The sequence below is a fragment of the Siphateles boraxobius genome, unplaced genomic scaffold (genome assembly GCF_051911475.1).
Source record: "Siphateles boraxobius isolate OS27281-9 unplaced genomic scaffold, OSU_SipBor_1 8, whole genome shotgun sequence".
Classification (NCBI taxonomy): Eukaryota; Metazoa; Chordata; class Actinopteri; order Cypriniformes; family Leuciscidae; genus Siphateles; species Siphateles boraxobius.
In genome coordinates, this window is record NW_027509208.1 from 34,702,801 (window position 1) to 34,729,008 (window position 26,208).

The 26,208-nt window shown below is 40.7% G+C and overlaps 1 protein-coding gene across 1 annotated transcript; it reads left to right on the forward strand.

Moving 5' to 3' along the window:
* Positions 1–25,267, forward strand: cfap206 (cilia and flagella associated protein 206). Its single transcript, XM_077219554.1, has 12 exons — positions 1–256; positions 331–414; positions 6,342–6,432; positions 6,809–6,997; positions 8,351–8,509; positions 13,536–13,750; positions 17,708–17,827; positions 19,736–19,928; positions 20,368–20,508; positions 20,680–20,873; positions 22,583–22,726; positions 22,830–25,267. Exons 1-12 carry the CDS (start codon positions 149–151, stop codon positions 23,055–23,057), a joined length of 1,866 nt encoding a protein of 621 aa, XP_077075669.1. The 5' UTR covers positions 1–148; the 3' UTR covers positions 23,058–25,267.
* The last annotated feature ends 941 nt before the right edge of the window (positions 25,268–26,208 follow it).

Here is a 26,208-nt window from a genome sequence, read left to right on the forward strand (position 1 = left end):
GGCGCCTTTCAGAAGTTTTTCAGCTTTTGAAAGCTTTTCAGAAGTGCACCCGCACACTCCGTCTCCATGACAACCACTCGACGCACAACACAACAAGCCGTCGGGACATTTTCAAGTTAAAAACATGTACATGTTATAGTTGAGTAACATGTCGAGTAAAAAGGCTGAAAGCGTCATAAGAAACATCATCCGCGAGATCGCGCAAACATGTTTGAGCAGAGGACAGACTCTGTCCGAGACGCTCATCGCGTTCATGGTGAGTGACTGAGAATCACACAGATCAAGCTGATGAATGTGTTTGTAACGTTAGTTCATTACTTGTGTGTTCAGGTCAAAGCTGTTGTTCTGGATCCCAGGAATCAATTTAACGTGGACAGGACTCTTACCAAGGAAGATGTGCAGAAACTCATAGAGGTAAACAGAACGTTAAGTTGAATAATTCGTGAAAAAATATTAAAACTGCTTTTAAAGGATTAATAAATCCCTTGTTTTTCACGCATTCAGCGCGAGACTCACGCAGCGAATCAAAGCTTCGAATCTATTGAACCGATTGAAGCTTTACAAAATGATTCACTGTTTGGAAGCGTTCGAATTGCCAAACACTGATGACCCCTGCTGGTCAGAACAGTGGAAATGCAAAAAACACTCAGGCCAAACATGCATAAAACACCTTTACAAACACGTTTTATTGAAATAAAATCTATTAAATGCAATTATCAAATTACATAATAAGATTAAATATGAAGTATATGTGTAATATGTGTTCTTTTATCAATTTCCAGGGCTTGTTGTTTGTTCCAGCTAAACAGGCCAATAAGAGACTAGCATATATTACATTTACATTTATTCATTTAGCAGACACTTTTATCCGAGAAGACTTACAAATGAGAACAATAGAAGCAGTTAAACTAACAGTAGGACAACAATACGTAAGTGCTATAACCCCACTCAGTTTACTTTTAGTGCAGTTTAAAAAAAAAAAATAGAATAGAAGAGAAGAGAAGAAGAGAAAGTGTTAGTACTACTGATTCAAGTGCTGCCGAAAAAGATACGTCTTCAGCAGTTTCTTGAAAGTGGCTACTGACTCAGAAGCTCTGGTTGAGTTAGGCAGATCATTCGACCAACAGGGAACAGTCATGGTAAAGGTCCGAGAAAGAGATTTTGTGCCTCTTTGAGATGGTACCACAAGACGACATTCGCTAGCAGAGCGCAAGTTTCTGGATCAGAATCAGAATCAGAATCAGAAAGAGCTTTATTGCCAAGTGTGCTTGCACACACAAGGAATTTGTTTTGGTACTGAGGCTTCCAGTGGACATATACAAATACAACATGAAACATAATACTACAAATTATAAGAATAAAAAATGAAAATATAAATATATGAGAATAAAACTATCACAGTTGGGTTTAGTCAGAATAGACATTTTCAGATTTACAGATTATGAACCTATTTACAGTGTTTTGAATATTATAAATAAATAAATCTACATATAAGTATCACCTGAGTTGTGGGATATTGCACTAAACAGTGGGAGTATTGCACTTACAGGCATATGCCTTGGGAGGAGTGTTAACTGTTCAGGAGGGAAATGGCCTGTGGGAAGAAACTGTTCCTGTGCCGAGATGTTCTTGTGGCCAGTGATCTGAGTCTCCGTCTTGACGGTAACAGTTCAAACAGGTGGTGTCCAGGGTGAGTGGAGTCTGTGATGAATTTACCTGCTCTCTTCCTCACTCTGGAAGAGTACAGGTCCTGGAGGTTTGGCAGGGGGGCACCAATAATCCTCTCCGCAGTCCGGACTGTCCGTTGTAGTCTCCTGATGTCTGATTTGGTAGCTGAACCAAACCAGACAGTGATGGAAGCGCACAAGACAGACTCAATGACGGCTGAGTAGAACTGAATCAGCAGATCCTGTGGCAGGTTGAACTTCCTCAGCTGGCGAAGGAAGTACAGTCTCTGCTGGGCCTTTTTCACAGTGGAGTCAATGTGATTGTCCCACTTCAGGTCCTGAGAGATGATAGTGCCCAGGAACCTGAATGACTCCACTGCTTCCACAGTGCTGTTCATGATGGTGAGTGGGAGGAGTGCTGAGCTGTTCCTCCTGAAGTCCACGATCATCTCCACTGTTTTGAGCGTGTTCAGCTCAAGGGTGTTATAACTGCACCAGGCAGCCAGCTGTTCAACCTCCAGTCTGTAAGCAGACTCGTCACCGTTTCGGATGAGACCGATGACAGTGGTGTCGTCTGCAAATTTCAGGAGCTTGACAGTGGGGTCTTTAGAAGTGCAGTCATTAGTGTACAGGGAGAAGAGCAGTGGGGAGAGAACGCACCCTTGGGGAGCACCAGTGCTGATTGTGAGTGTCTTGGATGTGTGTTTCCCCAGTCTCACTCGCTGCTGCCGGTCCGTCAGGAAGCTGGTGATCCACTGACAGATCGAGGATGGTATGTAGAGCTGGGTCAGTTTGGCTGTGAGAAGACCAGGCATGATGGTATTGAAGGCCGAACTGAAGTCCACAAAGAGGATCCTTGCATAAGTCCCTGGTCTGTCGAGATGTTGCAGGATATAATGCAGTCCCATGTTGACTGCATCATCCACAGACCTGTTTGCTCTGTAAGCAAACTGAAAGGGATCCAGCAGGGGTCCAGTGATGTCCTTCAGGTGGGCCAGCACCAGTCTTTCAAACGACTTCATGACCACAGACGTGAGAGCGACAGGTCTGTAGTCATTAAGTCCAGTGATTTTGGGTTTTTTGGGGACAGGAATGATAGTGGAGCGTTTGAAGCAGCAGGGAACTTCACACTGCTCCAATGATCTGTTGAAGATCTGCGTGAAGACCGGGGCCAGTTGGTCAGCGCAGGCTTTTAAACAAGCAGATGAGATGCCGTCTGGGCCTGAGGCTTTCCTAGTCTTCTGTTTTTTGAAGACTCGGCTCACGTCCTCCACACAGACCTTAAGCTCAGGTTGGATGGCAGGAGGGGGGAGTGATAATTGGAGAACAGGAGGTGATGCTGAATGTGTGAAGTGCAGATCAGACCGGGTGTGTGGTGTGAATGAGGGCTTTTCAAACCGGCAGTAAAATGAATTTAAATCGTCAGCCAGGTGTTGATTGTCCACAGATCGAGGGGATGGTGACTTGTAGTTGGTAATGTTCCTCAGGCCATTCCAGACTGATGATGGGTCGTTGGATGAAAACTGGTTTTTCAGTTTATCAGAGTAGTTCCTTTTAGCAACTCTGATCTCCTTTGTCAATCTGTTTCTGGCCTGGTTATACAAGATTTTATCCCCACTTCTGTAAGCATCCTCTTTGGCATGACGAAGGTGTTTGAGTTTCCCAGTAAACCATGGTTTATCATTAGTGAATGATAAGAATGTCCTGGTAGGAATGCATGTATCCTCACAGAAACTTATATATGATGTTACAGTATCTGTGAGCTCATCCAGATCATTGGTAGCAGCTTCAAAAACAGTCCAATCAGTGCAATCAAAGCAGGCCTGTAGATTCTGCTCTGCTTCATTAGTCCATCTTTTCACAGTCCTTATTCCAGGTTTAGCTGATTTCAGTTTCTGCCTGTAGGTCGGTATGAGATGAACCAAACAGTGATCAGAGAGCCCCAAAGCTGCCCGTGGGACGGAGTGATATGCATTTCTTATTGTGGTGTAACAGTGGTCCAGTATATTACTGTCTCTGGTGGGACATGTAACGTGCTGTCTGTATTTTGGTAGTTCACGGGAAAGATTTGCTTTGTTAAAATCCCCAAGAATGATTAAAAGAGAGTCTGGGTACCTTTGTTCCGTTTCAGATATTTGTTCAGCCAGCTGTTGTAGCGCCGCGCTCGCGCACGCGTCTGGAGGGATGTAAACATTCACGAGAATGAAAGAGGAAAATTCCCGAGGCGAGTAGAAGGGTTTACAGTTTATGAAATGTGCCTCTAAATTAGGAGAGCACATCTTCTTCAGTGTTGTTACATCTGAACACCAACTTTCGTTAATGTAGAAACACAATCCACCACCTCTCGTTTTCCCCGTTAGCTCCGCGATGCGATCCGCTCGGAACAGCTGGAAGCCCGGCAGATGTATTGCGTTGTCCGGTATGGCTTCACTCAGCCAGGTTTCAGTGAAGCACAAAGCAGCAGAGTTTAAAAAATCCTTGTTAGTGTGGGTGAGGAGAAGAAGTTCATCCGTTTTGTTAGGAAGGGATCGGAGATTCGCGAGATGAATGCTGGGGAGTGCAGTGCGCAGGCCGCGCTCGCGGAGTTTAACCAGCGCGCCGGCTCGCTTCCCGCGTTTGCGTCTGAACGCGCGTTTGAACAACAACGCTGCCCCTCCGACGAGAATGTCCAGCAAAACGTCCGAATAATCAAAAACTGTAGAAAAGGTTTCTGGTGTGTGTTTCCTAATGTCCAGTAGTTCGTCTTTGGTGAAACTGATAGGAAAAGAATGACTAAACGCAGAACAAACGAACAAAAACAACACAATAGCTGGAGAGCTCCACACCGAGGCAGCCATCCGCGGCGGATGGCACATAAGTCTGAAGTAATGAGTTTAGGTAGGAGGGAGCAGTGCCAGTTGTTGTTCTGTAGGCAAACGTCAGTGCCTTGAATTTAATGCGAGCGGCAACTGGCAACCAGTGCAATTTTGTGAGGAGGGGAGTGACGTGTGCTCTCTTTGGCTCATTAAAGACTACTCTTGCTGCAGCTTTCTGGATCAATTGTAGAGGTTTGACAGAGCAAGTTGGAAGACCTGCCAGGAGAGCATTACAATAGTCCAGTCTGGATAAAACAAGTGCTTGGACAAGGAGTTGTGTAGCATGCTCTGTAAGGAAGGGCCTGATCCTCCTAATGTTATGCAAGGCAAATCTGCAGTTCTAGCAATGTGGTCTGTGAATTTCAACTGATCATCATAACGGATAATATATAACGTATAATATATAAACGCACAATATACGTTAATAAATAAACGCATAATATATAACGAATCAGAGGTGGTAACATTATTTACCCGTACCATGATGAGAGTTGAACAAACTCAGAGTTACAGGATTAGTTTAGAGTTGACAAAACCAAACCAATCCAACCAGTCTTTGTTGTACTTGGTACCATGACACTGATCATCAACTTTCTCTGTCAGCTCAGCCTCAGACTTTAATCCTGAGTTTATTTGTGACATCAGTAGTGAACAGCCAATCACATGTTGTGGAACAGTAAAACTGAGTTTTGCAGAATATTACGAGATTGAAAAATATTAAGAATTTAAACAAATTTACACAGCAAGAAGAAAAGAGCTGTCTATGAAAGAGGACACCTAAAATAAAAAATCTTTCTATATCAGTGCAAGTAAAATGTGTGAAGTTAGTTTATATAGCCTAGTTGATATAGGTATAGAGAGAATTGAACATTTAAGCTCACATGTAGTCATTTTATAGCTTTATCTATTGATCCTAAAGATTATATCACCTTTATATATTTATATTCAGTTAAACTAAGTACTTAATAATAATTGCTAAACTAAAATTGTACATGTGTAATGGATTAGAGGTATAATAATTACATAAATAATATCTAAATCATACAAAATTATTATTATAAATAAGCATTGCTAAAAGCCAGACGATATTGTCTTTAAAAATCATTTGCTGGTATGTAGTGATCTCATGATTCAGCGGTGAACCTTAATTTTTTTAACATTTTTTTATTCAAGAAACACATGCAAATATACAAACATCTTTAAGAGAAAAAACACAGTTAAAAACCATTTGTATATAAAATCAGATATCTAAAGGAAGTGTTAAGAATCATTTACATACATGTGAAGAGGACAAATAAAAGAAAAAAGTGAACCATTTAAATTTAGAAACGTTTGGAAAGTCTTGTTTACTGAAATCATGTGACTTATGCCACGCAGAAATTCTTACAAAGCAAAAACAAACTCATATTTTCAAACTCTAACTTACTGTAATATGCAAACCCATTGTTTGAAGCGCCTGTCATAGGAAATAGACGCATGCCTTGGTGCATAATTAAGTGAAGCGTCTTCTCATAGGATAAGGACACGCGGTCTCATGAATAATTATGAGACACTAATGAATCGAATAACATTGTCTTAATGATGTTCACACATAATCTCAGAATATTTAGTTTAAAATTTCATGACCCTTTAAAAAAGTTGTTTCCCTTAAAAAATATATTAAATCTGTTTCAAACATTCAGGCCAGGCTTTCTCAAGCCAGCATCAAAGTTTGTCTTGTCAAACTTTACTGTCTAAGTAATACGTAGAAGAAAACTTGTTTGCAGGAGCAGTAAGTGTAACATGACTGATTCAATGGCATTGTTTTTCATGTCTTCAGCTGTGTGTGGACAGACTCATGGACCAGGCGAGTCCAACTCTAAACACCATTAAGATGCAGGTTTACTTTGACATGAACTACACATCTCCACGTAAGTGTGAAAACCACAGAGACGAGCAGGCCAAACAACCCAGCGAGGGTCACGTCAGTTCAGCCAGATGATTCTGACCTGATTAAACTGTGTAGAGCAGGACTCATGAAGACAGGAGCAGCAGTCATTTTACTAGATCCAAATGCACACACACATAATCACAGTTATGACTAGCAAATGTACTAGTCGTACAATGCAGTTCATGAGAGACCAACTATAAAGTAGAGTGTTGTGAAGTTTTTAATGTGTTTATTTAGTGCATTTGTTACTTCTTTTCTTTCTTATTTGATGCTTAAGGTACGGTTACATTTATTGTTGTTTAGCTCAATTTTCCAGGTGAATCTGTATCTGAGAGCTGATGGTCTGTCTGTCTCAGGTGAGTTTCTGGAGATGCAGCAGAAGGTCCTGCAGTCTCGTCTGCTGTCTCTGAGCAGAGAGATCACAGACTGTCGAGCTCAGACCAGAGAAGACCTGCAGGGTCTGTACAGCAAAATCGTCAGCTATGTCATGCAGCGCTCCAACCTCGGCTCGCCCACAGACATTAACACCGTGAGGGAGACCACAGGTACTGCACAACACCCCCAATACAACCAGCTAAAGCTTAACTACACACGCATAGGTAAATTTGTGTCAATAACCAACAGTACATTGTATGGGTCAAAATTAACCTCCATTCCTGGCTAAGGTCTTGGAAAATTACAGATATTTCTTGATTAAAATGTTATCTGTGATATGTGTAAAACACATCAAAGTAGAGAATCAGCTTTGCTGAGGGTTTTCAATTACATTTATCGGTTCTGGTAATTTTACTGTATTTCGACTTTTAGGAACTTCTTTATCTTACAACAGCGTCCGATACGATTAATCATCATATTCATAGGCTTCTAAGGGATTGACACTTGCCAGCCCTGAAAAGTTTTTAAATACATCGTTAAAATAGTCCAAATGACTACAGTGGCTCAATCTTAAGTTTATCAAGTGACGAGAATACTTTTTGTGTGCAAAAACAAACAAAAATAACGACTTTATTCAACTATTAATTTCCTTCTCTGTGGGCCTCTAGTTAATTTTTGGGTGAACTATCCCTTTAAGGCACGATGTCTGTAAAATTTCTGTAAAATTTCTTAAATTAATCTAAAACTGAGGTCGATCTTTTTGGTTCCTCTGAATTGAGCGACACGGCCGAAATTAAGCTGGTTACATTGAGCCACTTTAGGAAACATCTGATAAAAAAAAATATGTGGACAAAAAGATACACAAAGTTGACAAAACGAGTTTCTTCCAACTAAGAATAATCTCTAAAATTAAGCCTTTTTTTTATCCCGTAAGGATTTGGAAAAGCTTATTGAAAAAGATAATTAAAAAAAGTAAAACTTTAAAACTTAAAGTAAAAAAAATTAAAAAGTAACATTTTTTTTAAATAAAAAAGTTAACAGTTAATCCAATATTGACATTGTTATCTATTAATTCAATGACATTCATACAGTAGTTAAGTCTTGGTGCCCCAGTATATATTTAAAAATGTATTACCATTCAGAAGTTTGGGGTTAGATTTTAAAAAATGAATACTTTTATTCAGTGTGGATACACGGGAACATGGATAGAACATCTGTCTATCAGATTAAATTCATAATCCTTACTTTACTCATAAATGGATTATCCATTTTGAAGTGAATAATGAATAATACTTAGTTTATCTGCATATTTGCTTGTGTATTAGTCACGTCTGACTGCTACTATAGCATTTCTACAGTTTGTTTCTGATCTTGTGCACTAGGTGACAGTATATGATCACTGCTATAACAGTCAGTGCAACATCAACCACAAAACACTGAAATCTTCTCTAAGATAACATTATGTTGTCCTGCAGCTCTGTAATGCATGATGCATCTGTATGTGACGTGTGTTTTTTTTGCAGCGGCTCTGCAGAGCGTCTTTCCACAGTCACAGCTGGCAACCTTCATGTCTTTGCTGAAACAAGAAAAAGAAAAGCAGCTGACTCAACTGACTCTGATCGTCAGCGGCATACGCCTCTTCAACAAGGACACCAAGAAAGGAGGAGAGGGAATCCAGAACTGTACGTGCTGGTTTCATAATGTTCTCATTTTCATGTCTGAAGGGCAGTGGTCTTCACTATTTTTTCATGAGAGCCACATCCATAGGACAAAGTCAATAGGTAAAGATGTTTTTTACTTTTATATACTTTTGATACTTTTACGGTAAAGTAATTTTTTATTATTTACCAGTCAAATTTGTAACTGAGACATTTCCCTTAATGACAAAAAAGGGAATTAAATATTCATCCCAGAATATATTTTTAATGAACTATCTTTTTTCTACATTAATCTTTTTTTACATTAGCCCATCATGCATCTAACCATCCAAGAGCACATTCAGCTATGAGTCACTAGCTATATTTACATGCACAACTTTTGTTTCAATCGGACGAATTAATTCCGATTGATGAATCTGAATGTAGTGATTACATGAACGCTAAACAAGTGATCAGGTTGATGTGAGCATTTTATTTGTCACAAGCTCCAAATCGAAATAGATTTTTTGACATGCGCACACTGCACAAATAAATATACAGAATTGTTTTAAACAGCAGGCTTAAAATGTATCTATTTCTGGTCATAATTTGGAGACAATGAGCATATGAACCGCTGTGCTGTGCTGCTTATATAATTATCACGCGGTAAAAATGTCCAAAACCAGTCGCCTGTGGATGAGAGTCTGAAACAAGGACTGGTGGGCCGTTGTCCTGCTCTACTTCACAGATATAGTGAAAGGAGAAGTTTAGGATGATTGGACACTTATTTATATCACTCTTTATTCAACAGGAACAACAGCTCGTTCTGCGCGTCATACGTCATTACACTGTTTTAACGTCATTGCACATGCGCAGTCCTTTCAGTTTCGGTTTTCAATCTGAACAAGTGTTTTACATGTTCCCCTTCGAGAGCGGTAACTCTACATTACGTAGCAACGCTGCGGGAACTCCTCCCTTTTCCACTTTTGTTGAAATCTTATGGGTTAACGCCAGTTTGGAACAGCTGACAAATTGTCACAAAGTAGCTATGTAAATACTTACAGGCTCGCCGTGGACAGTATAAAATGTACGGATCTGACAATTGCGTCAATATCTCTTTCTTCACGCTGCCATCGTGGAAGCTGTACCAGGAGAACTAGAATCTTTTTCTCTACTTATCCGATGGCGTCTACTTGCAAGATTTGTGCGGGCCCCATTGACCCGCCCGACAACCACGAGTTCAGTCAAGTCAAGTCAAGTCATCCTCATTTATATAGCGCTTTTAACAATGTAGATTGTTTCAAAGCAGCTTTACAGAGATAAACATATAATTTAAGGTAACAGAGATTGGTTTAGTTTTATAGTGGTTCTTGAAAAATGTTTTTTCCAGCTAAAGTTAGTTTTGATTGATTCACTTCCGTCTAAATGATAGTTTGTTATTAAATTAGGGGCCGCTATGACGACACCGTTCTCTCTAAACAGACTTTAAACGCGAACCTGTGATAGACGCTGATGGCGTTCACATGCGCATTAAGAATTGATTCTATAGTTATGTGCGTTTGAATATATGTGCGCAGGTTTGTAATTCCTTACAAACCATGCCTAAACAAACTACTTGTCTTGTCTATAAATTTTGATGCAGAATTTTATTTTATCTTATCACTTCGGGTAGGTACGCGAACCAAAGAAATCCACAACGCTTTATCTGTAGAGTGGTATACGGATCCTCCATAGGGAGAGGCTAGTTGGCACTTCAGCACTGCATTGTCATCGCGTCCAGGCAAAAGTCCTTCATCAGATCTGGAAACGGCCTGGATCCGGCAGGCTGCGGGAAAACCTCGGGATAAACAAAGACACTAAAATTAGCGTAGATGCCATTCTTCTTATGATGTAACGAGTACATCAGGATTTAAGGGAAGTGTTCCCAGTTCCGGCTGACCTAACCTAAGCAGCTTAATATTGAATTATAGAAGTCTATAGAGTGTTATGTGAATGCTAGGTCAAAGAGATGTGTTTTTAGTCTAGCTTTGTAGCTAATGTTTCTATACTTCCGATACTGGACCTGAGACCCATCAATTGAGCACTTCTGAAGCGTGCGTTCAGGATGACAACACTGAAACAGATCATGGCGCAGATCTGTCCCGGGGACTGGTTCGCTTCAGTGGATTTAAAGGGGTCATATAATGCCATTTCTAATATGATTCTTTAGGGTCAAAACGAAAACTTTGTAATATACTTTTATTAAAAATTCTCATTAGTATTGTAAGAAAACACAAATTTTACCTGGTCAAAAACAGCTCTGGTTTCTGTACGCCGTTTCAGTGGATATGTCTTTAAATGATAATGAGCTTTGCTCACTCCGCCCCTCTGTTCTTTGGGGCGTTTTGACACAACGCATGTGGGGTGTTGCCTTGACAACATTTGAGGGTATATTTTGGAACAAGAATGGCAGCGGAAGTCTCTGAGGACACATCTGTGCAACCATACCAATTTGAACCGGAGTCGGACCCGGAACAAGATGACGGCCCTGAAGAAGTTCGACATTTAAGGCTCGAACAGGATAGTTTCTGAATGGTTGGTTAACGTAATGTCACTTTGATCTATTTTTGTGTGTACTGGCTGGGTAGAGTAGTGAGATACAGACGCTATGTGTTTACTGATGTATAGGTTAGTTCAGTGAGAAATGTATAGTGGTGAGAAATGATTAGCGCAAACATAAAAACATGTACGTTGATCGTTGGGAATATTCTCTTCAAAAATAAAACTCAACCACTGTGTCTTCAGCGGTTCGAATTTAGGAACATTAAAATGACTGCTTTGTTCCTTATTACACCTAAGAACAGAACACCACATTTGCTTAGACGCCATTCTGCTCAAGTGTAACAATGGTAGACTACGATGACAGGGTGATTTTAGCTCACTCAAGGGATGCGCTAATCAGTCACGTGGAAACGCTGCTTCGCCATTTGGAAACGCTGGGACTGCGTGTGAATGTGCAGAAGAGAATGTTTATTCGGAGGCAGACTGATGACGGCGACTTCTTCAGTGTGCCATCAGGGCCTTCTGCATATGCGACTGCTGCAGTTTTGCCTGAAAACACGAGTTCCGCCGCGGGCGTGGTCTTCAGGTCAAACGCGCATCCCGGTCACTCACAGTTACGTCATTGCTCTGAGACCATGGCGCAATCCGGATATGTTCAGCCCAGGAGTGCCTTTGGGAATAGTGACTCAACACACCATCATGTTGACGGATGCATCGACCTCAGGCTGGGGAGCAGTGTGCTTTGGGCGTGCCTACATCAGGCCTGTGGTCTGAATCACAGAGAGAGTGGCACACAAACTGTCTAGAATTAAAGGCGGTGACTTTAGCCCTGGTAAGCCTTTCGATGGAGGTTGGAGCAGCAGCATATACTGATTCGAACCGACAAAACGTCTGTGGTCTTGTACATAAATTGCCAGGGCGGCGTGCGCTCCAGAGCTCTTTTCAAACTGGCTCCTTCAAGAGTCTCCTGTTGTGGGCGTATCGAAATTTTCTCTCCATCAGAGTGGCGCATATCCCCGGTCTCCTAAACCGCAGAGCGGACATGCTTTCGAGGAACGGGATTCCTCAAGGAGAGTGGAGGCTTCACCCCGGATCGGTTCGAATGATCTGGGATCGATTCGGGAGGGCGGAAACACTGTCAGATGTTCTTCTCGCTATCTTACTTCCCGCTGACGGGAAATGCTTTGACATCGCGTTGGCCGAAAGCCAGGCTTTACGCGTTCTCTCCGGTGAAGATTCTGCCTATGGTGTTATGCAAAATCAGGGAGGAAAGAGCATCAGTGATCCTCGTGGCCCCGTACTGGCCGAACCAGCCTGGTTCGCGGACCTGAGAGAGTTAATGACGGCTCCCCCATGGCAAATCCCCCTCAGGAAAGACCTGCTATCTCAGGCAAGTGGCACCCCAGCCCCGAGCAGTGGAACCTTCATGTGTGCCTGCTTCAGGGACCTTAAATGAGCGAGACACTCTGCCTTCACGAGTGCTGGGCGCACTATACTAGGCGCCTTTACGCTCCAGAATGTGTTTTTGCAAAATGGTGCCAGGACATTGATATCAACTCAATGATCTGTTCCGTGTCGGATGTTTTGCACAGGCTGGATAGCGGGAGTTTTCCATCCACGCTGAAGGTGTATGTGGCCGCTATTGCTTCGTTTCGTTCCCCGGTTGATGGGCAATCAATTGGTAAACACACTCTGGTGACCATTGTGATTGTGTCCTTCACGGCCGCCATCGGTGCCGCTGTGGGATCTAGCTCTAGTTTTGAGGGCTCTCTCTCTACTGCTGTTCGAGCCCCTAGCTCCGATTGCGGTTAAGGAGCTCTCCCTGAAGACGGCCTTACTTCTCGCCTTGGCGAAGTGCATTTGAAGTGCATTTGAAGACACACGATTGCATGAACGACGGTTGTATCTGTTTCGGACCCGGCGATTGCAGCGTCACTCTCCGGCCGAGACAGGGCTATGTGCAGAAGTCACTGTCTCATTGGTCTAGTTCCGCCTATTAGATGTGAGCACTCCTAGCGGCGCGGCTATTGGCTGACTGTCTGTCTCTTCCGTGGTTGGTGTAGCTTGACCCCGTTTCTCAGGGCTTATCTTTACTAATCTCACGACGAGATTAAACCCACAGCATTGCTATGCAATGTAGAGTTACCGCTCTCGAAAGGGAACTTCTCTGGTTACTATCATAACTATCATAACCTCGGTTATTACGATAGTAACCGAAGACGTTCTCTCGATCGGATTAGAAAAGGAATAAACCACCCCTTTCAATTCGATTAAAATTATTTGTAATAGAGCAGACACTTTGAGTTTTTTAATGTTATGGCCCTACTTGTTTTTAATGTTTAAATATTTTTATTGACTGCATGATCATATCACCGTATTATTTATCGCCATGCGAGCCACAAATTAAAGCTTGGTGACACGCAGGAGCCTTTCGAGCTGTGCAATGAGTAACACTGCTGTCGGGTGTAACACAGGTATCAAACACCATAGCATCAGTGGTCACTTCTCCATGTGTGTTTCCCCCCTGCAGTGCCGGCCATCCTGAGCGAGGCGGTGCCAGCCGCAGTCGCAGATACAGAGAGTGAACTGGAAGGAGCTCAGCGCTTGGCCTGGCAGTACACAGCCCTGCTGGAGAAGATCTCTGAGCAGGACACAGGGCAACCCGAGGACCCTGTCCACCCAGACCTGCTCAAACAGGCTCTATATAACACAAGACAACACGAGGCCTTCCTCAAATTCATACTGGTGGGTTTCCCAGTTAAAGGCCCACTGAAGTGCCTTGGAATGTGCAGCTTTGTACGATGCGTTGACATAATTTCCACTGAAACAGGAAACTAAGGCGGGAAATATTGAATGGCTCCTCCCCTTTTCAAATAGCCAATAGTGTTTAGTTTACCCCACAGACTGCAAGTCGTACTTGACAGCACTATTGAAACTAATCCGAGTGCTGGATTCGTTGGATTCAATAGTTGAGTTGTGAATAAATTCTAGCCATTTCATTCTTAACCAAACCAGTTAGAAAACGGAATACAACTTGCAATGGAACTCACATCTCTAACGCATATTGCTCCGTGAGTGTCAACGGTGGCTTTGGCCAGGTGGTGTTTATAGCATAGGGGGCGGAGCTTCAGATTCTAGAGAGCATTTGATTGGACAGAAGATGTGATTAGAAGTTGAAGTTCGCGTTGATATCTTAAAAAGTCCTGATCCATTTTAGCGGGAGTGAGAGACGTTTTGAATGCTTTTATCTCCTAAATTCACATTTTTTTCATTGTTTTGAAACACACCAGCTTATTCATAACCTTAAGGATAACATATTCACATTAAAGGTAACTTACATTTTGATTTCAGGGGGCTGCATCACATCATTTGCTTCCGGTTTCACAGAGAAGGCTTAAGACTAGTCCCAGACTAAAATGCATTATTGAGCTGTTTCAATTTGCACTGACATATTTTAAGATATGTCAGTGTATATTGAAACTCAATATGCTCAATAATGCATTTCATTGTTTTGTGTCAAGATGCACACCAGTAATATTTTTTTCTAAGGCATGTTTATAAAAGCTACTTAAATGCCATAATTGAACTAAGGCCCAATCCTGGCTTAATCTAAGCCCTGTCTGTGAAACCAGGCCTTGATGGTATATGTTCATCAAGTCTCTGATGGCTGTGATATGACAGACAGGTTATGAGCTCTCTTCCAAACCCCTAGGTGAGCTGTCTCGCTCTTTGCTGTCTTCAGGAACGTAAGAGAAGTGACTGATTTGAGACACTCTACATGAGCAGCAAATCTTTGCTCCACACACAGGTCACATGAGACTACAGTCACAATTGTTCTCAATACAGATTGATGTTTGCATGGTTCTGAACTAATACTCTAGGACAATGGTTCCCAAACTGGGGTATGCATAGGCCTTGGGGTATGTGAGTTGACAAAGGGGATAAGCGAACATAATTTCTCTTATAGTTTATTTTTCCTACCACACCTTAAAAGAGCATTAAAACCAACCATGTATTTCTAACAGGCCAAATGCAGAATCTAGCTTAAAAACAGGAAAATGGTAGTGTCGTAAAAGGTCAAATACATGACATCCAATCAAATTATTTTACCTCATCTTTTGCGGTCAAAACCAACTGCATCCACACATGCAGCGTGCATATGATACGGATATGTCACGGACAGGCTTGCACGCAATGACCAGAACAGAGGCAAAACGCAAACAAGTAGGTTTATTTGCAGATAGATATAGCAGGAACACAACGCATAAACAGGTAAGTGATGATACTTGAGGTCTTTAGCAGATGAGATAGACTTGTATTTTTACATACACATAAACATACATTTCACACACACAATGTTACACATATACAATGTGGGCTATCCCAGGATTTCAGCATAGCACCACACAAGCCATGATATAAAGTTAAGGAAACAAAGCAACAGAGAGCAATACTGAAGATCTTTTTCCATATGTAATGTTTGTTCTGCACATCAGCGTCAGGGGAGCTAACACTGTATGTCATTTGCGGTAGAGAAAGCTGCTTAAACGGGGATAAGTGTAACCGTGAATACTTTGAATTAAACGTAAATGCAGCTTTCGTGTCTTAATCGGCTTATTCTACTCCCATAAAAGGGGGTATGCAGAAAGGATGTTAAATGACTCAGGGGGTACAACACTCTAAAAGGTTTGGGAACCACTGCACTAGGACACAATGACTCTTTTCACATTTGCAGGGTTCTCAGAAACAGAAGTCGTCATAGTTGGGTAAACCTCTATAGCAGTGAATGGGAGACGACAGCAAATAAAAAAAAAATTTATTCCCATTTGCTCCAATTGTAAAATTTAAAAAATCCACGATAGCATTTCTATGACTTTACAAAAGAGGAAAAAAATATCAAGAGATTGATCACGTTGACAGGAAAGGGAAGGATTTGAAATTTGCCATTACTCCCTCAGCCGTTGTATTAGAAGCACTCAAACAGCAGCGTTAATTATTTTTTTAAGGTAAGATAACACACAGCTTTATGAATATATATTACATTTTTTAAAAATGAAACTTCAAGTTTTTTTATACCATGGATCAAGGCAGAGCCCGATGGAACTGAAGGAGTAGAGGGGCAGGTGCAGCCGAAGGCCTAGAAGACCTTGGTGAAGGCAGAGCAAACGACTGACCATGGTGAAGCCAGAGGGACGAGGGAGCCCGGTGGAGCCATAAGAACAATGGTCCCAGGTGAAGCTGAGCGAGGGAAGAGCCAAGGTTAAGTAAACAGGCTGAGGTGGAGTGGCGGGCTCGGGGCCAGGGGATCCACTTTCCAAGGCAGAGCTGGAGACCGGAAGACCTGAGGCAGATCTGCGCAGCAGAGTGGGGAAAACAGAGGAGCAGAAACTGAAGGGAACCAGCAGAGGCGGGGCGGAGGAACTGGCTGTCTTGGGTAGAGAAGGCGGGAGAGGGAGGCAGGGTGGGACCAGCGGTGAGGCAAGAGACTTAGGGGCTGTTTACACGACAACGTTTTCAACTAAAAACTTATGCGTTTTGGCCGTTCTTTTACACAAAAATGGCGTTTTGGTTGCCTGAAAACACAAACTTTTGAAAACGGGTTTCAAAGTGCAACAGGTTTTCATTGACATCTAATGGTCTGGCCGCAGAATACAGCGTTTTAGTAGTTTTTGCGGATCCGTGTGAATGGAGATCGTTTTGACAATGTTGTCGTCTGTATGCGTAAAACTCAAAGGAAAGACTTCTCTGTTTTAAGCATATCGTTGTCGTTTAAAAGTACCTGTGCAAGACCAGCGGAGACAGCAGACATTAGTGAATAATCCATTCCAATTCTGTTACCATTCAGGGAGGGTAAGGAAGGGGAGATGTGGATCTTAATGCAGCATAATTTATTTAATCAAACAAAAGAAACCAGATAATCCAAAATGGAGCAAACGCAGGAGCAAACATAACAGGTTGGATACAAAAACAAAACCAGACCACGAAAAACTCAAACTCAGGGCAATATATATATACATGCTAACGAACTAAAATGAAACAGGTGTGTAATTCAATTAGAAACCAAGGCAACTAACAATGAATGAGAACAGAGGCAAAGCAGGACCAAACTAAAACAATGAAACCAAACATAATCCTTACAGTAGTCAAGCCAAAGGCTAATCATATCAATTACTATTATGTGTCCAACGTTTTAGAGAGCGTTACATAAAGCACACAATTCTGATAAAGTTGCAATTCTGAGAAATAATGCCAGTATTGATATAAACTCACAAAAAATCCTTTTTTTTTTCCAAAATTGTGAGAAATGAACTTAAATATTAATAGCTGACAATTTTTTCTCGCAATTTTCTCTTTTATAAAGAGAAATAAATTAGTTATAAAGGCCGAACTCACAATTGCAAAGATTTTTTAGAATTGTAAAGGACAGCCCCTTGTGGTGGATACAAGCTTCCATCAATTATATTTGATTGTACATGGTTGTTAGCTGGTTGAAACTTGTTAAGATGCTAAATCAAGCTGGTTAATTTGTTGCAGCCAGACATGTTTCTCAATCCAGTTTATTACCGGGCTCTCTGGAATATGTGATTCGTATTGGTAATTCGTGGCATGTTTCTGGGTGATACGTCTAACTCATCTGACCTGCTTTTCTCTGAGAAATGAATATATAACTGTTTAACCATTTGGTGTTCATGTATTCATCAGGCGGACATTATCATGATTGCAAAGGAAGTGACGCGGTTACAGTCTGATCTGATGACTCGAATGATGCTCTTGAGGGACACCGTGCACAGTAATACTACAGTGCCTACATCGCAAGTGTTTGTGAGTGATTTCTGTGGTGCTATTGCCCGTTCAATGATCACTGATAGTTCACAATTTCTCTAATTAATTTATATAATGCATTTTAGATTATTATTCCAAAGTATCTTTACAAAGAACAGGGCTTTACAAAACCCCAGTGAACAGGATGAAGGTGTCAATGGCACAGAAAAAATCAAAAGACATTTAAATGAGGAATAAATAGTGTAGAATAATTTTGCACTCATTAGTTTGAATATTCATCATAAGAGTTTCCTTTAATTAAAGTAATGAGTCAAAATCTGCTAATGGCTGGAATACACTACATTATTATGGACAAAAAGCCTATTCCTGTGTCCCAGGAGGATATCAAACATTGATAACTGCCTTAATAATCAACTGAGAAAATGGTGATCAAACTAAATGAAAAAAAAAAATCACCTGTCACGTTCCTGATGTCACGTGTAGTCACACGTGCACGAGTCAGAGATAAAAACCGGTAGTCCTCTAATCAGCAAAGGGGACACAAGGAGAAACAGAATATCAACCACAATTAATACAAACAATACTAGACAGGGAACTAACTCAAACTGAGGGCTTAAATGCACAGAGCAAACAAAAGAGCTAATTAATTTGACAGCAGGTGAAAGGACTGATTAATTAAACACACTGGGAAACTAGGCACAAAGGCAAACAGAAACAGAACTTAAAAACAAATAAACTAAGCCATAACAGAACATACACTTTACAGCCGAATCTTAGTCTAACTGGACGACTACAAGGACAAGTCTCAAGATCTCTCATTTACAGTTCATCTATTGCTAAAATATAAAAAAAAACATCAGTCAAGAATAGATTATTATTGAAAATATTCAAATCAGGAATGTCAGAATCAGAATGCGTAGTTCATTCATAATGTTTGTCAATATATGATATACAACACGTTGAAAAATGTTCACTAACCTATGCAAAGTTATTCACTTGCATTGGTATTTATTCTCTTTAGCTGTGTGAATTATTTCACTCAGTTCCTGATCATTCCCATTCAATCTCTGCGAGTGAAGAACTCATGTATACTCACGTGCATCATGTATTAGGTACGTTATCGTCTCTGACAGACAGCATGTTAAAGCCGCTCAATGTGTGACTCGCTTCAAGTAAATACTAGCGTGTATTATGCACGTTATTTTTTGACAGACATCAATGTTGTGATATTCCAATGATGTGGAATTGAGAACATTTCATAAGGTTACAATTATAAATTAACGGCATAATTGTGCGTGAGGGATGAAATGTTTGTGGCGTGCTGGAGACGTTCAAAATGCTTTTTGCATATACTTATTTTACAGTTTATTTAGTGGCAAATAAATTATGTGTTACTCATGTAACATGACTGACCCATGAAATACAGATACTGTTGTAAATAATAGTGAAAAATAATTTTTTTAAACTTGTTCTATTATTACCCCCTTTATAGCAGATTTTGTCTCTAATATGATTTTTTATTTTAGGTAAAGTAAATAATTTCTTTATAAACAAATTGTAATTGGCATTAAGAGACAGAAAAATTATTTAAAGTCAACATCTTTTTATAAAATGCTTTGCTTGAAATTGTGCTTGTGCTCACTTACATGAACTAACGAAATATCAAAACAATATTTATTTAATGTAAGGCACTGGATTATTTTCAAGTGTGACCTCTGGATGTGGACTGCATTAATATAGTATACCACTGATGTGTGGTCTGGTGTCCATATATCAGTTCCTTTATAACACAGTTTATCCAATGAGATTTTAGAGTCAGAACTGTCCATTTGAATTAGTACTACTACTGCTCCATTACAGAAAGTTTCTGGGTTTTTTTCTTCAGTACAATAGTGCCATGCTTGTGATCACATGTAGATTTATTCTAGGCGTTTCTCTTTTTGCCAGCCTCATTTCACAGCAGTGTCTTCGCTGTGGGCAGGGCTGGAGGCTGAGATGCTGCTACTGAGCGCGCTCACTAACCTGCGGCCCGGCCTGAGGGCCTTCCTATCAGCACAGTCTCTGCTGAGCCCCAAGCAGATGCAGCTGCTACACGGCCTGCAGGTCCCCACGGACACGCACAGATCCACTGTGACCACAGGTGGGACACACACACCTCTGCTGTCGTACAGCTGGATGACTGAGGAGGAAACAGGTCATGTTTCACTCTAATATCAAAAGACAGAAACAGAGAGGCTCTCTAGAATACTTGATTCTAATCGATCAATCGCAGCATTCTGGAAGTTTCTGAATCATGGCCGTTCAAATAGAAAATTATAAAAAAGGGGACCTATAGTGCGACAGTATCAAATATGGGAACAATGTGGTGTTTTTTGAAGGTTTAAGCATGGAAACCTATTCTAGAAGAGCCCAATACCAAAATCAAGACTTTATAAATCGGCATAATATGGCCTCTTTAATAGTCATGAATAATGTCACAGCTCATTTCTTTCGATGTCTGGGTGAAATATGACATGGACATGAGATTCACCCAGTTAAACAGTAGAATCGTTATATCCTATACATGTTTTTTATTTCAGAAGAGCGCGTTGTTGTGTCAGAGATGCGTTCGTGTGAGTGGTGTTTTCCTGAGAACACAACTAACTTTGAGAATGTGCCACTGCAGTATAAGGGATTTTGTGGATTCACCCTCGTAAAGAAGAACGGCCTTTTACTGCCAGGTACAAATAGTGAATCTATATTCTCTGATTGACGCACTTGCTGAACAGAATTCACTGAAGTACATTGTAATTAATATTTTTTTTATCTAATAAGATGTCTTCCACCTTGGGAAATTGAGCCTATGACTATGTACATGGGCAGATAACCTGCACACGATTTCTTTTTCTCAGGTAATCCAAACATTGGCGTCCTAAAGCATAAGGAGAAATACTATGCTTTTAGCTCCAAGAGCGCTGCATACGAGTTCGCCTGTAAAGCGGATGAATATAGCGCTGCTGTGGTGGAGATGGCGAAGAGAAGGCCCGAGCTCATCCAGCTGCTCCAGCTGCATCAGGAGTTTGCCAGCATGACTCCATACTCTGAGGTACCAGCGTCAGCGTGACATCGGCCTGTTCTGACAGGAAAAAATATGATACATGCCAACATTAAAGTGTAGTTAGGACAGTAATACACAGCTTTTCAAGAGGGTGGAGAAAACCCATATGTTGTGTTGTTGAAGTCAAAGGTCATTGGTAGATGCGAGACAAATGAAACATGGACAGGTTTAGTGACATGTCTTAAGCCTGTGACACACCAAGCCAACGTCAAAGAACTAGCAGCGATGGAAGCTGTGTTGTCGCCTGCGTCTCGGCCAAAAAGCTGCACTTGAACACACCAAAAGGACTAAAAGCAACTGTATGTGCATTTTTGCACCTGCGTGTAAGGAAATATGTCTATACCAGCAGGTATCAATAGTCTATTTTCATCACTCAAAAAGAGAAACCGAAACTAGGACTCCTGATATACAAACCTTAAACAAAGCAGTGCTTGCTTAGCATTTTGAATATCAATCTGGTCACTTTCTTCATTGCAGTTGGCTCGTTATTATGAAAATATTCACGCATTGGAATGCTCAGGTAAGATGACGTAACATTATAACAGCCTTCTGTCTGTCCCGTCTTCTGTCTGTCCCGTCCTCACTTTCATCACATTCGCTTTTATTCTTGTGGACTGACTCGTTCCCTAAGCTGAACAGCCAATCAGAGTTCTCTATCTCATTGACGGCCAGATGCCGATTCTACATCTGACTAGAGCCAACGGTGCGGGAACACAACGAAAAAACTATGCTGACGACGCTCAAAAATGATGCTTTGGTGTGTCCCGGCCTTTATCCTTTAAAACCATCCACGAAACAACACTTGATAAAAGAAAATACAACCTAGACGACATTTGACAGGTTCACGTACAGCCAGAACTGTTACTCCACATACAATATAGTAAAAGTTTGATTTTTGTTTTACTCTTTCCCCCGCCAGTGTTTTATTTTTAAGTTGCGAGTCAGCACCTGCATTTTTTTAAATCATATTCACAAACTTTCATGGCCCCCAGAATATTTTGTTGCCTGAATATGTAAACAGTCAATAAGTCAATATATCAAAAGAAAGAACAGCGCCTCAGGGTTTTTCTATCCAGAATTTTTTATATATTTTTTTTAAGCAGTTTTTGTCAAAGACTTCTTCCAGATGGGATTCAGAACGATGATCAAAACACAGATGGAGTAGATCGAGTTCATCAACACACCCAAAGCTTCACAGTCCTGTAGCTCGTCCTGGGTCGACATTCATTCAGTAACATCAGGCAGTTTTGATTTACATGCTGTTTAATGTTTGATGATCATGTTAGCTTAAGCCCAAAGTGTACTCCGGTTTTTATGTGTACGTGTAGCCTTTCAAAGTTGACTCCATTTGATAGCATGCGTGAACACAGGCGGTCGACACATGCGCTCTAGAAAGTTTCATCTTTGTCCAGTGTCTGCGCTATTTTTCTCCAAAATTTATGACCGATAAAAGGTCTTTGTATTCTTTTAAACTAAAATTTCTTTGCTTGTTTTTGCATCCGGAGATGCTGTTCTCGTTCAGAAGATCTGTATTAGCGCCCCCTACCATATAAACACAGACTCCTGGACAAAACTTGTCAATGGTGGGGAACTTTTGTGGTATAAATTATGGAAAATCAATGGTGGGAAAGAGTTGACATTTTTGTAAAGTCCAGAAAAAAATGTAAAAGCTTAAGTGTGTTCTGCTCATGTCTCAGATGCAGTCGGGACAGAAACTGCTGGTGAAAGTCATCTCTAAAAGTGACGCCAGCATACAAACAGAGATACACCCTGTGGAGACCAACATCGTGAAGTCTCATGAGTGGAACGAGTGGGAGCTCAGGAGAAAAGCCATCAAACTGGTGAGAACCCAACCACACACACACACACGCACACACACATGATCTCAGTCCAGACAGACAGAGAGAAATTAAGGAATTTAACCAGAAACTGCCTCTGTTTTAGGCAAATCTACGGAATAAAGTGACGCGCTCAATGCAGACCAATTTGAGTCACATGAGACGGCACAGCAGCACACAGACGTTCCTCCCTAAAGACGCCAGCAGCCAGACACAGCGAGACGGAGAGAGTAATGTACCCAAACCACAGGTGTATCTTTGTGGGCTGAGAGGAGGGACAAGCGCAGCCACCAACATGACCAAGGTGGATTTAACCAGAGCTGTTGATGAATGATCTACACACTCAATAAACTGATCCCGAATCATCTTTTGTTTCTGAGCTTTGCACACATGACCCTCCTCACAGAGTAGTATTTGGATATTTCAAATTAAGCAGTGTGCCATACAGACCAGCAACCGATAAAGAAGCAAAATCACATTGTACTTTGATGTTTGGTGATCATGTCACATCAAACCACATTAACAGAATCCGCCTGATGTGTCAGAGGTGAATATATGCAGTTCTGTTCTGCTCATCATGTAAGTGCATGTTATCACTCGAGAAAACCAACTGAAAAAGGGAGAAAATAAAAATTTCACTGATGACTGTATATACCAAATATAATGCTGTATGAATCATTTATGTTAAATATGAGGGGCTTTCGCACCGGAGGAACCTCTTCATAGTTCCTAGAACTATTGGCGGAAGTTCCCAGATTTTGGAGTGTTCGCACCGCAGGAACTAGGAACGATTTTAGTTCTAGGAACTCTTTTGGAGGAACTAAATTAGCTCCTACTTCAGAGTCGGGTTCAAAACCAACACTATAGGAACTAGCAGTGACGTTAGTGTTGGCTGATTGGCCGAACGCACGCGAAACACCAGCACCCTGTTTGTTTGCTCAGGCTCTGGTTTTCTCAGTGTCATCAAAATAAAGGTCACAACAACAATCGTGGCTTACGTCACTTCAGAGTTCCTGCTGGTGGTGCGAATGCAACCAGGAAAACGTTCCTAAGGGTACCATTAGTTTTTGGGGAACCATCCTGGTGGCTAGTTCCTAGAACTACCCGGTGCAACAGCCCCTATGGTCTGAAAAATCTACAGAGAGGTTTGGAAATTTGAGTCTGGACAAGTATGAAATTTTGAAGTTAAAAATGTGTAGGAACCGAGGGAGAGCAATTGAAGCAAATCAATAATCAGATAACAAGAAGGACTGGGTTAAGACAAAAGATATCAGAGCACATGGCACATAGGAACAAACAAAACAAAGCCATGTGTCCACACAAAACATGACACGAACACACAGCCAATGAGAGCAGTCACAGACTGTGTGTCCACACAAAACATGACAAACTGAAAGCACACAACCAATGATAAACATGAACCGTGTGCTACATAGAACACGACAACACGAATCCTTGGCCAATGAACACATAGACCAGCCTCGACAAAAGCACACATGGAGGGTGAATGAACACTCGACCCGTGCACTCACTGGAGCTGGAGCATGACTGTTCGAACCCTGACACTGAACAAAAACTGAACTCGACCAAAGTTTCGGGATTTAACACCATGCTCCGGTCACACAGCGTATCGCGCACACGAACGAGTTTACGGCTTGAGCGGCCCTTTAAGTTGGATAAACCAATTTTACAATTAAACCCTGACAACCACTTCCTACACCCACAAACTTCGTTCCCATTCAGGTGGATGCACTTGACTGGATCGTTCTCATGCAAAATTTGAAAATATCAACCTTGGATGATGAGATTCATAAGACACTCAAATTAATTTACGTTATGAAATTGCGTGTAAATTTTCATTCTACTTTTTTTAAACGATATACCAATTGGAATTAACAGATGATATTTGTTCCTTAATGTAATATGGAAATGCATGGTAATTTTATAAATGTAAGCAGAAAAATTATGGTGTAACAAAAATCTGAATCAATGTGTTTTAGAAATACTGGAGACACATGTACAAATCTCTCTACATAAATAAATAAATAACCCAACAGTGATCTGTATTTGTTCGGGATTTGAACCCGTGTCATTGTCATTGTTGACCAACGCTCTAACCCTCAACTATGAATTAACTTTCTGAGAAATTCCCAGAAGTTCCCTTTCCAGCGGTGCTCACTGTGAGAGAAGCGCTCTTGATTCGCCTAACTTCGCAATAGTAAAAATAATCAGCATCATTGCACCTATTTTTTTCACTAACTGTGAGATATGGTGGTCATGTGGTGTATTTTTTGTTTACTATAGTTATTATAGTTGTTATGTGGGAGTGTTCTAACCTTTGTTTGTTGCAGTTACCTGGTAGCTCACCTGCAATTAACCGGTTAATTGGTGTCACCTGAAGGAGGCCATTTTAAATCCAGGACACATGCTCATTTTTTCTCTTTCTCTCTCTCTCTGGTCTTGCAGCCAACACTAGTAACAGTGTTTTCATCTCTACCGTCCCTTTTTCTTTTATAATTCAATAAACATTATTTTTGATCGGCAGACTTCGGTCTTTGTGTCCTTTATTTTGCTGTTTTATGGGGAAAACCTACCCCTACCTATTAAATAATGATTATTCAGCTATAATAAAACTTAACTTAAATGTTCGCTGTTATAACGGCAATATCTTTTTGAATTCATTCTGAATTATGGACCAAAGCTTATTCATATTTACATATTTACTGACGCTACATCGTCTTATTTTATATCCCATCACACAGGGAATAAAAACACTGAACTCTGTATGCAGACCTGCATTAATTAATAAGTTTAACTGTCCCCAGACTTTATGAAGGATATGTGATGAAAATGTTGTGAAAATGACAATTTACGGAGCCCCGCGCATGACATTCAGGGAAAAAAGATATCAACTCACAAGCATGTTTTATTAATCATTCGCTGTAGTTGTAACATGAGGATATTTTATTAAGTTAATTGATCCCTGCGTTTTTATTCAATTGTTGTAGTTAAATTGTGGCTATACCTTTTAGAACGAATTTATAGGCTACAATGTTCCACATTTTAACTTATAGGCTACAAAGGAACGGTTTAATAGAAAGTGATAAATAAAATTTCTTAATTATTTACAAAGGAAGCATTTAACAAAAAGTGATCAACAATGTCTTAATTCATGGACACTTTATTTTTGTGTTATGAGCAGGGCTCTGTGTTGTACGGGAATAAATGCATGACCTGTTGAAATACATTAGTGAATTAGGCTATTAAATGTAGTTTCAAACGTTTTATTTTATATAATTTGGTCACACTAATTTGGTCACAATATTGACAAAGTAAATAAATCCACATGTTAGAAAACTAGGTTATATCATGGTTCCCATTCAGACCCACCTAAAAAAAAATGTAGGCCTATGCATAATGCGCACCTTGTGTAGATTATATGTTAATTTATTTATTTATAATATTCAAAACACTGTAAATAGGTT

Excerpts from the sequence above, each read along its gene's own strand:
- cfap206 (XM_077219554.1), top strand. The coding sequence starts at position 149 with ATGTCGAGTAAAAAGGCTGAAAGCGTCATAAGAAACATCATCCGCGAG. Across the intron at positions 17,828-19,735 it reads TGCCTACATCGCAAGTGTTT|CCTCATTTCACAGCAGTGTC; the intron begins GTGAGTGATTTC and ends TCTTTTTGCCAG. Across the intron at positions 20,509-20,679 it reads GAACGGCCTTTTACTGCCAG|GTAATCCAAACATTGGCGTC; the intron begins GTACAAATAGTG and ends TCTTTTTCTCAG.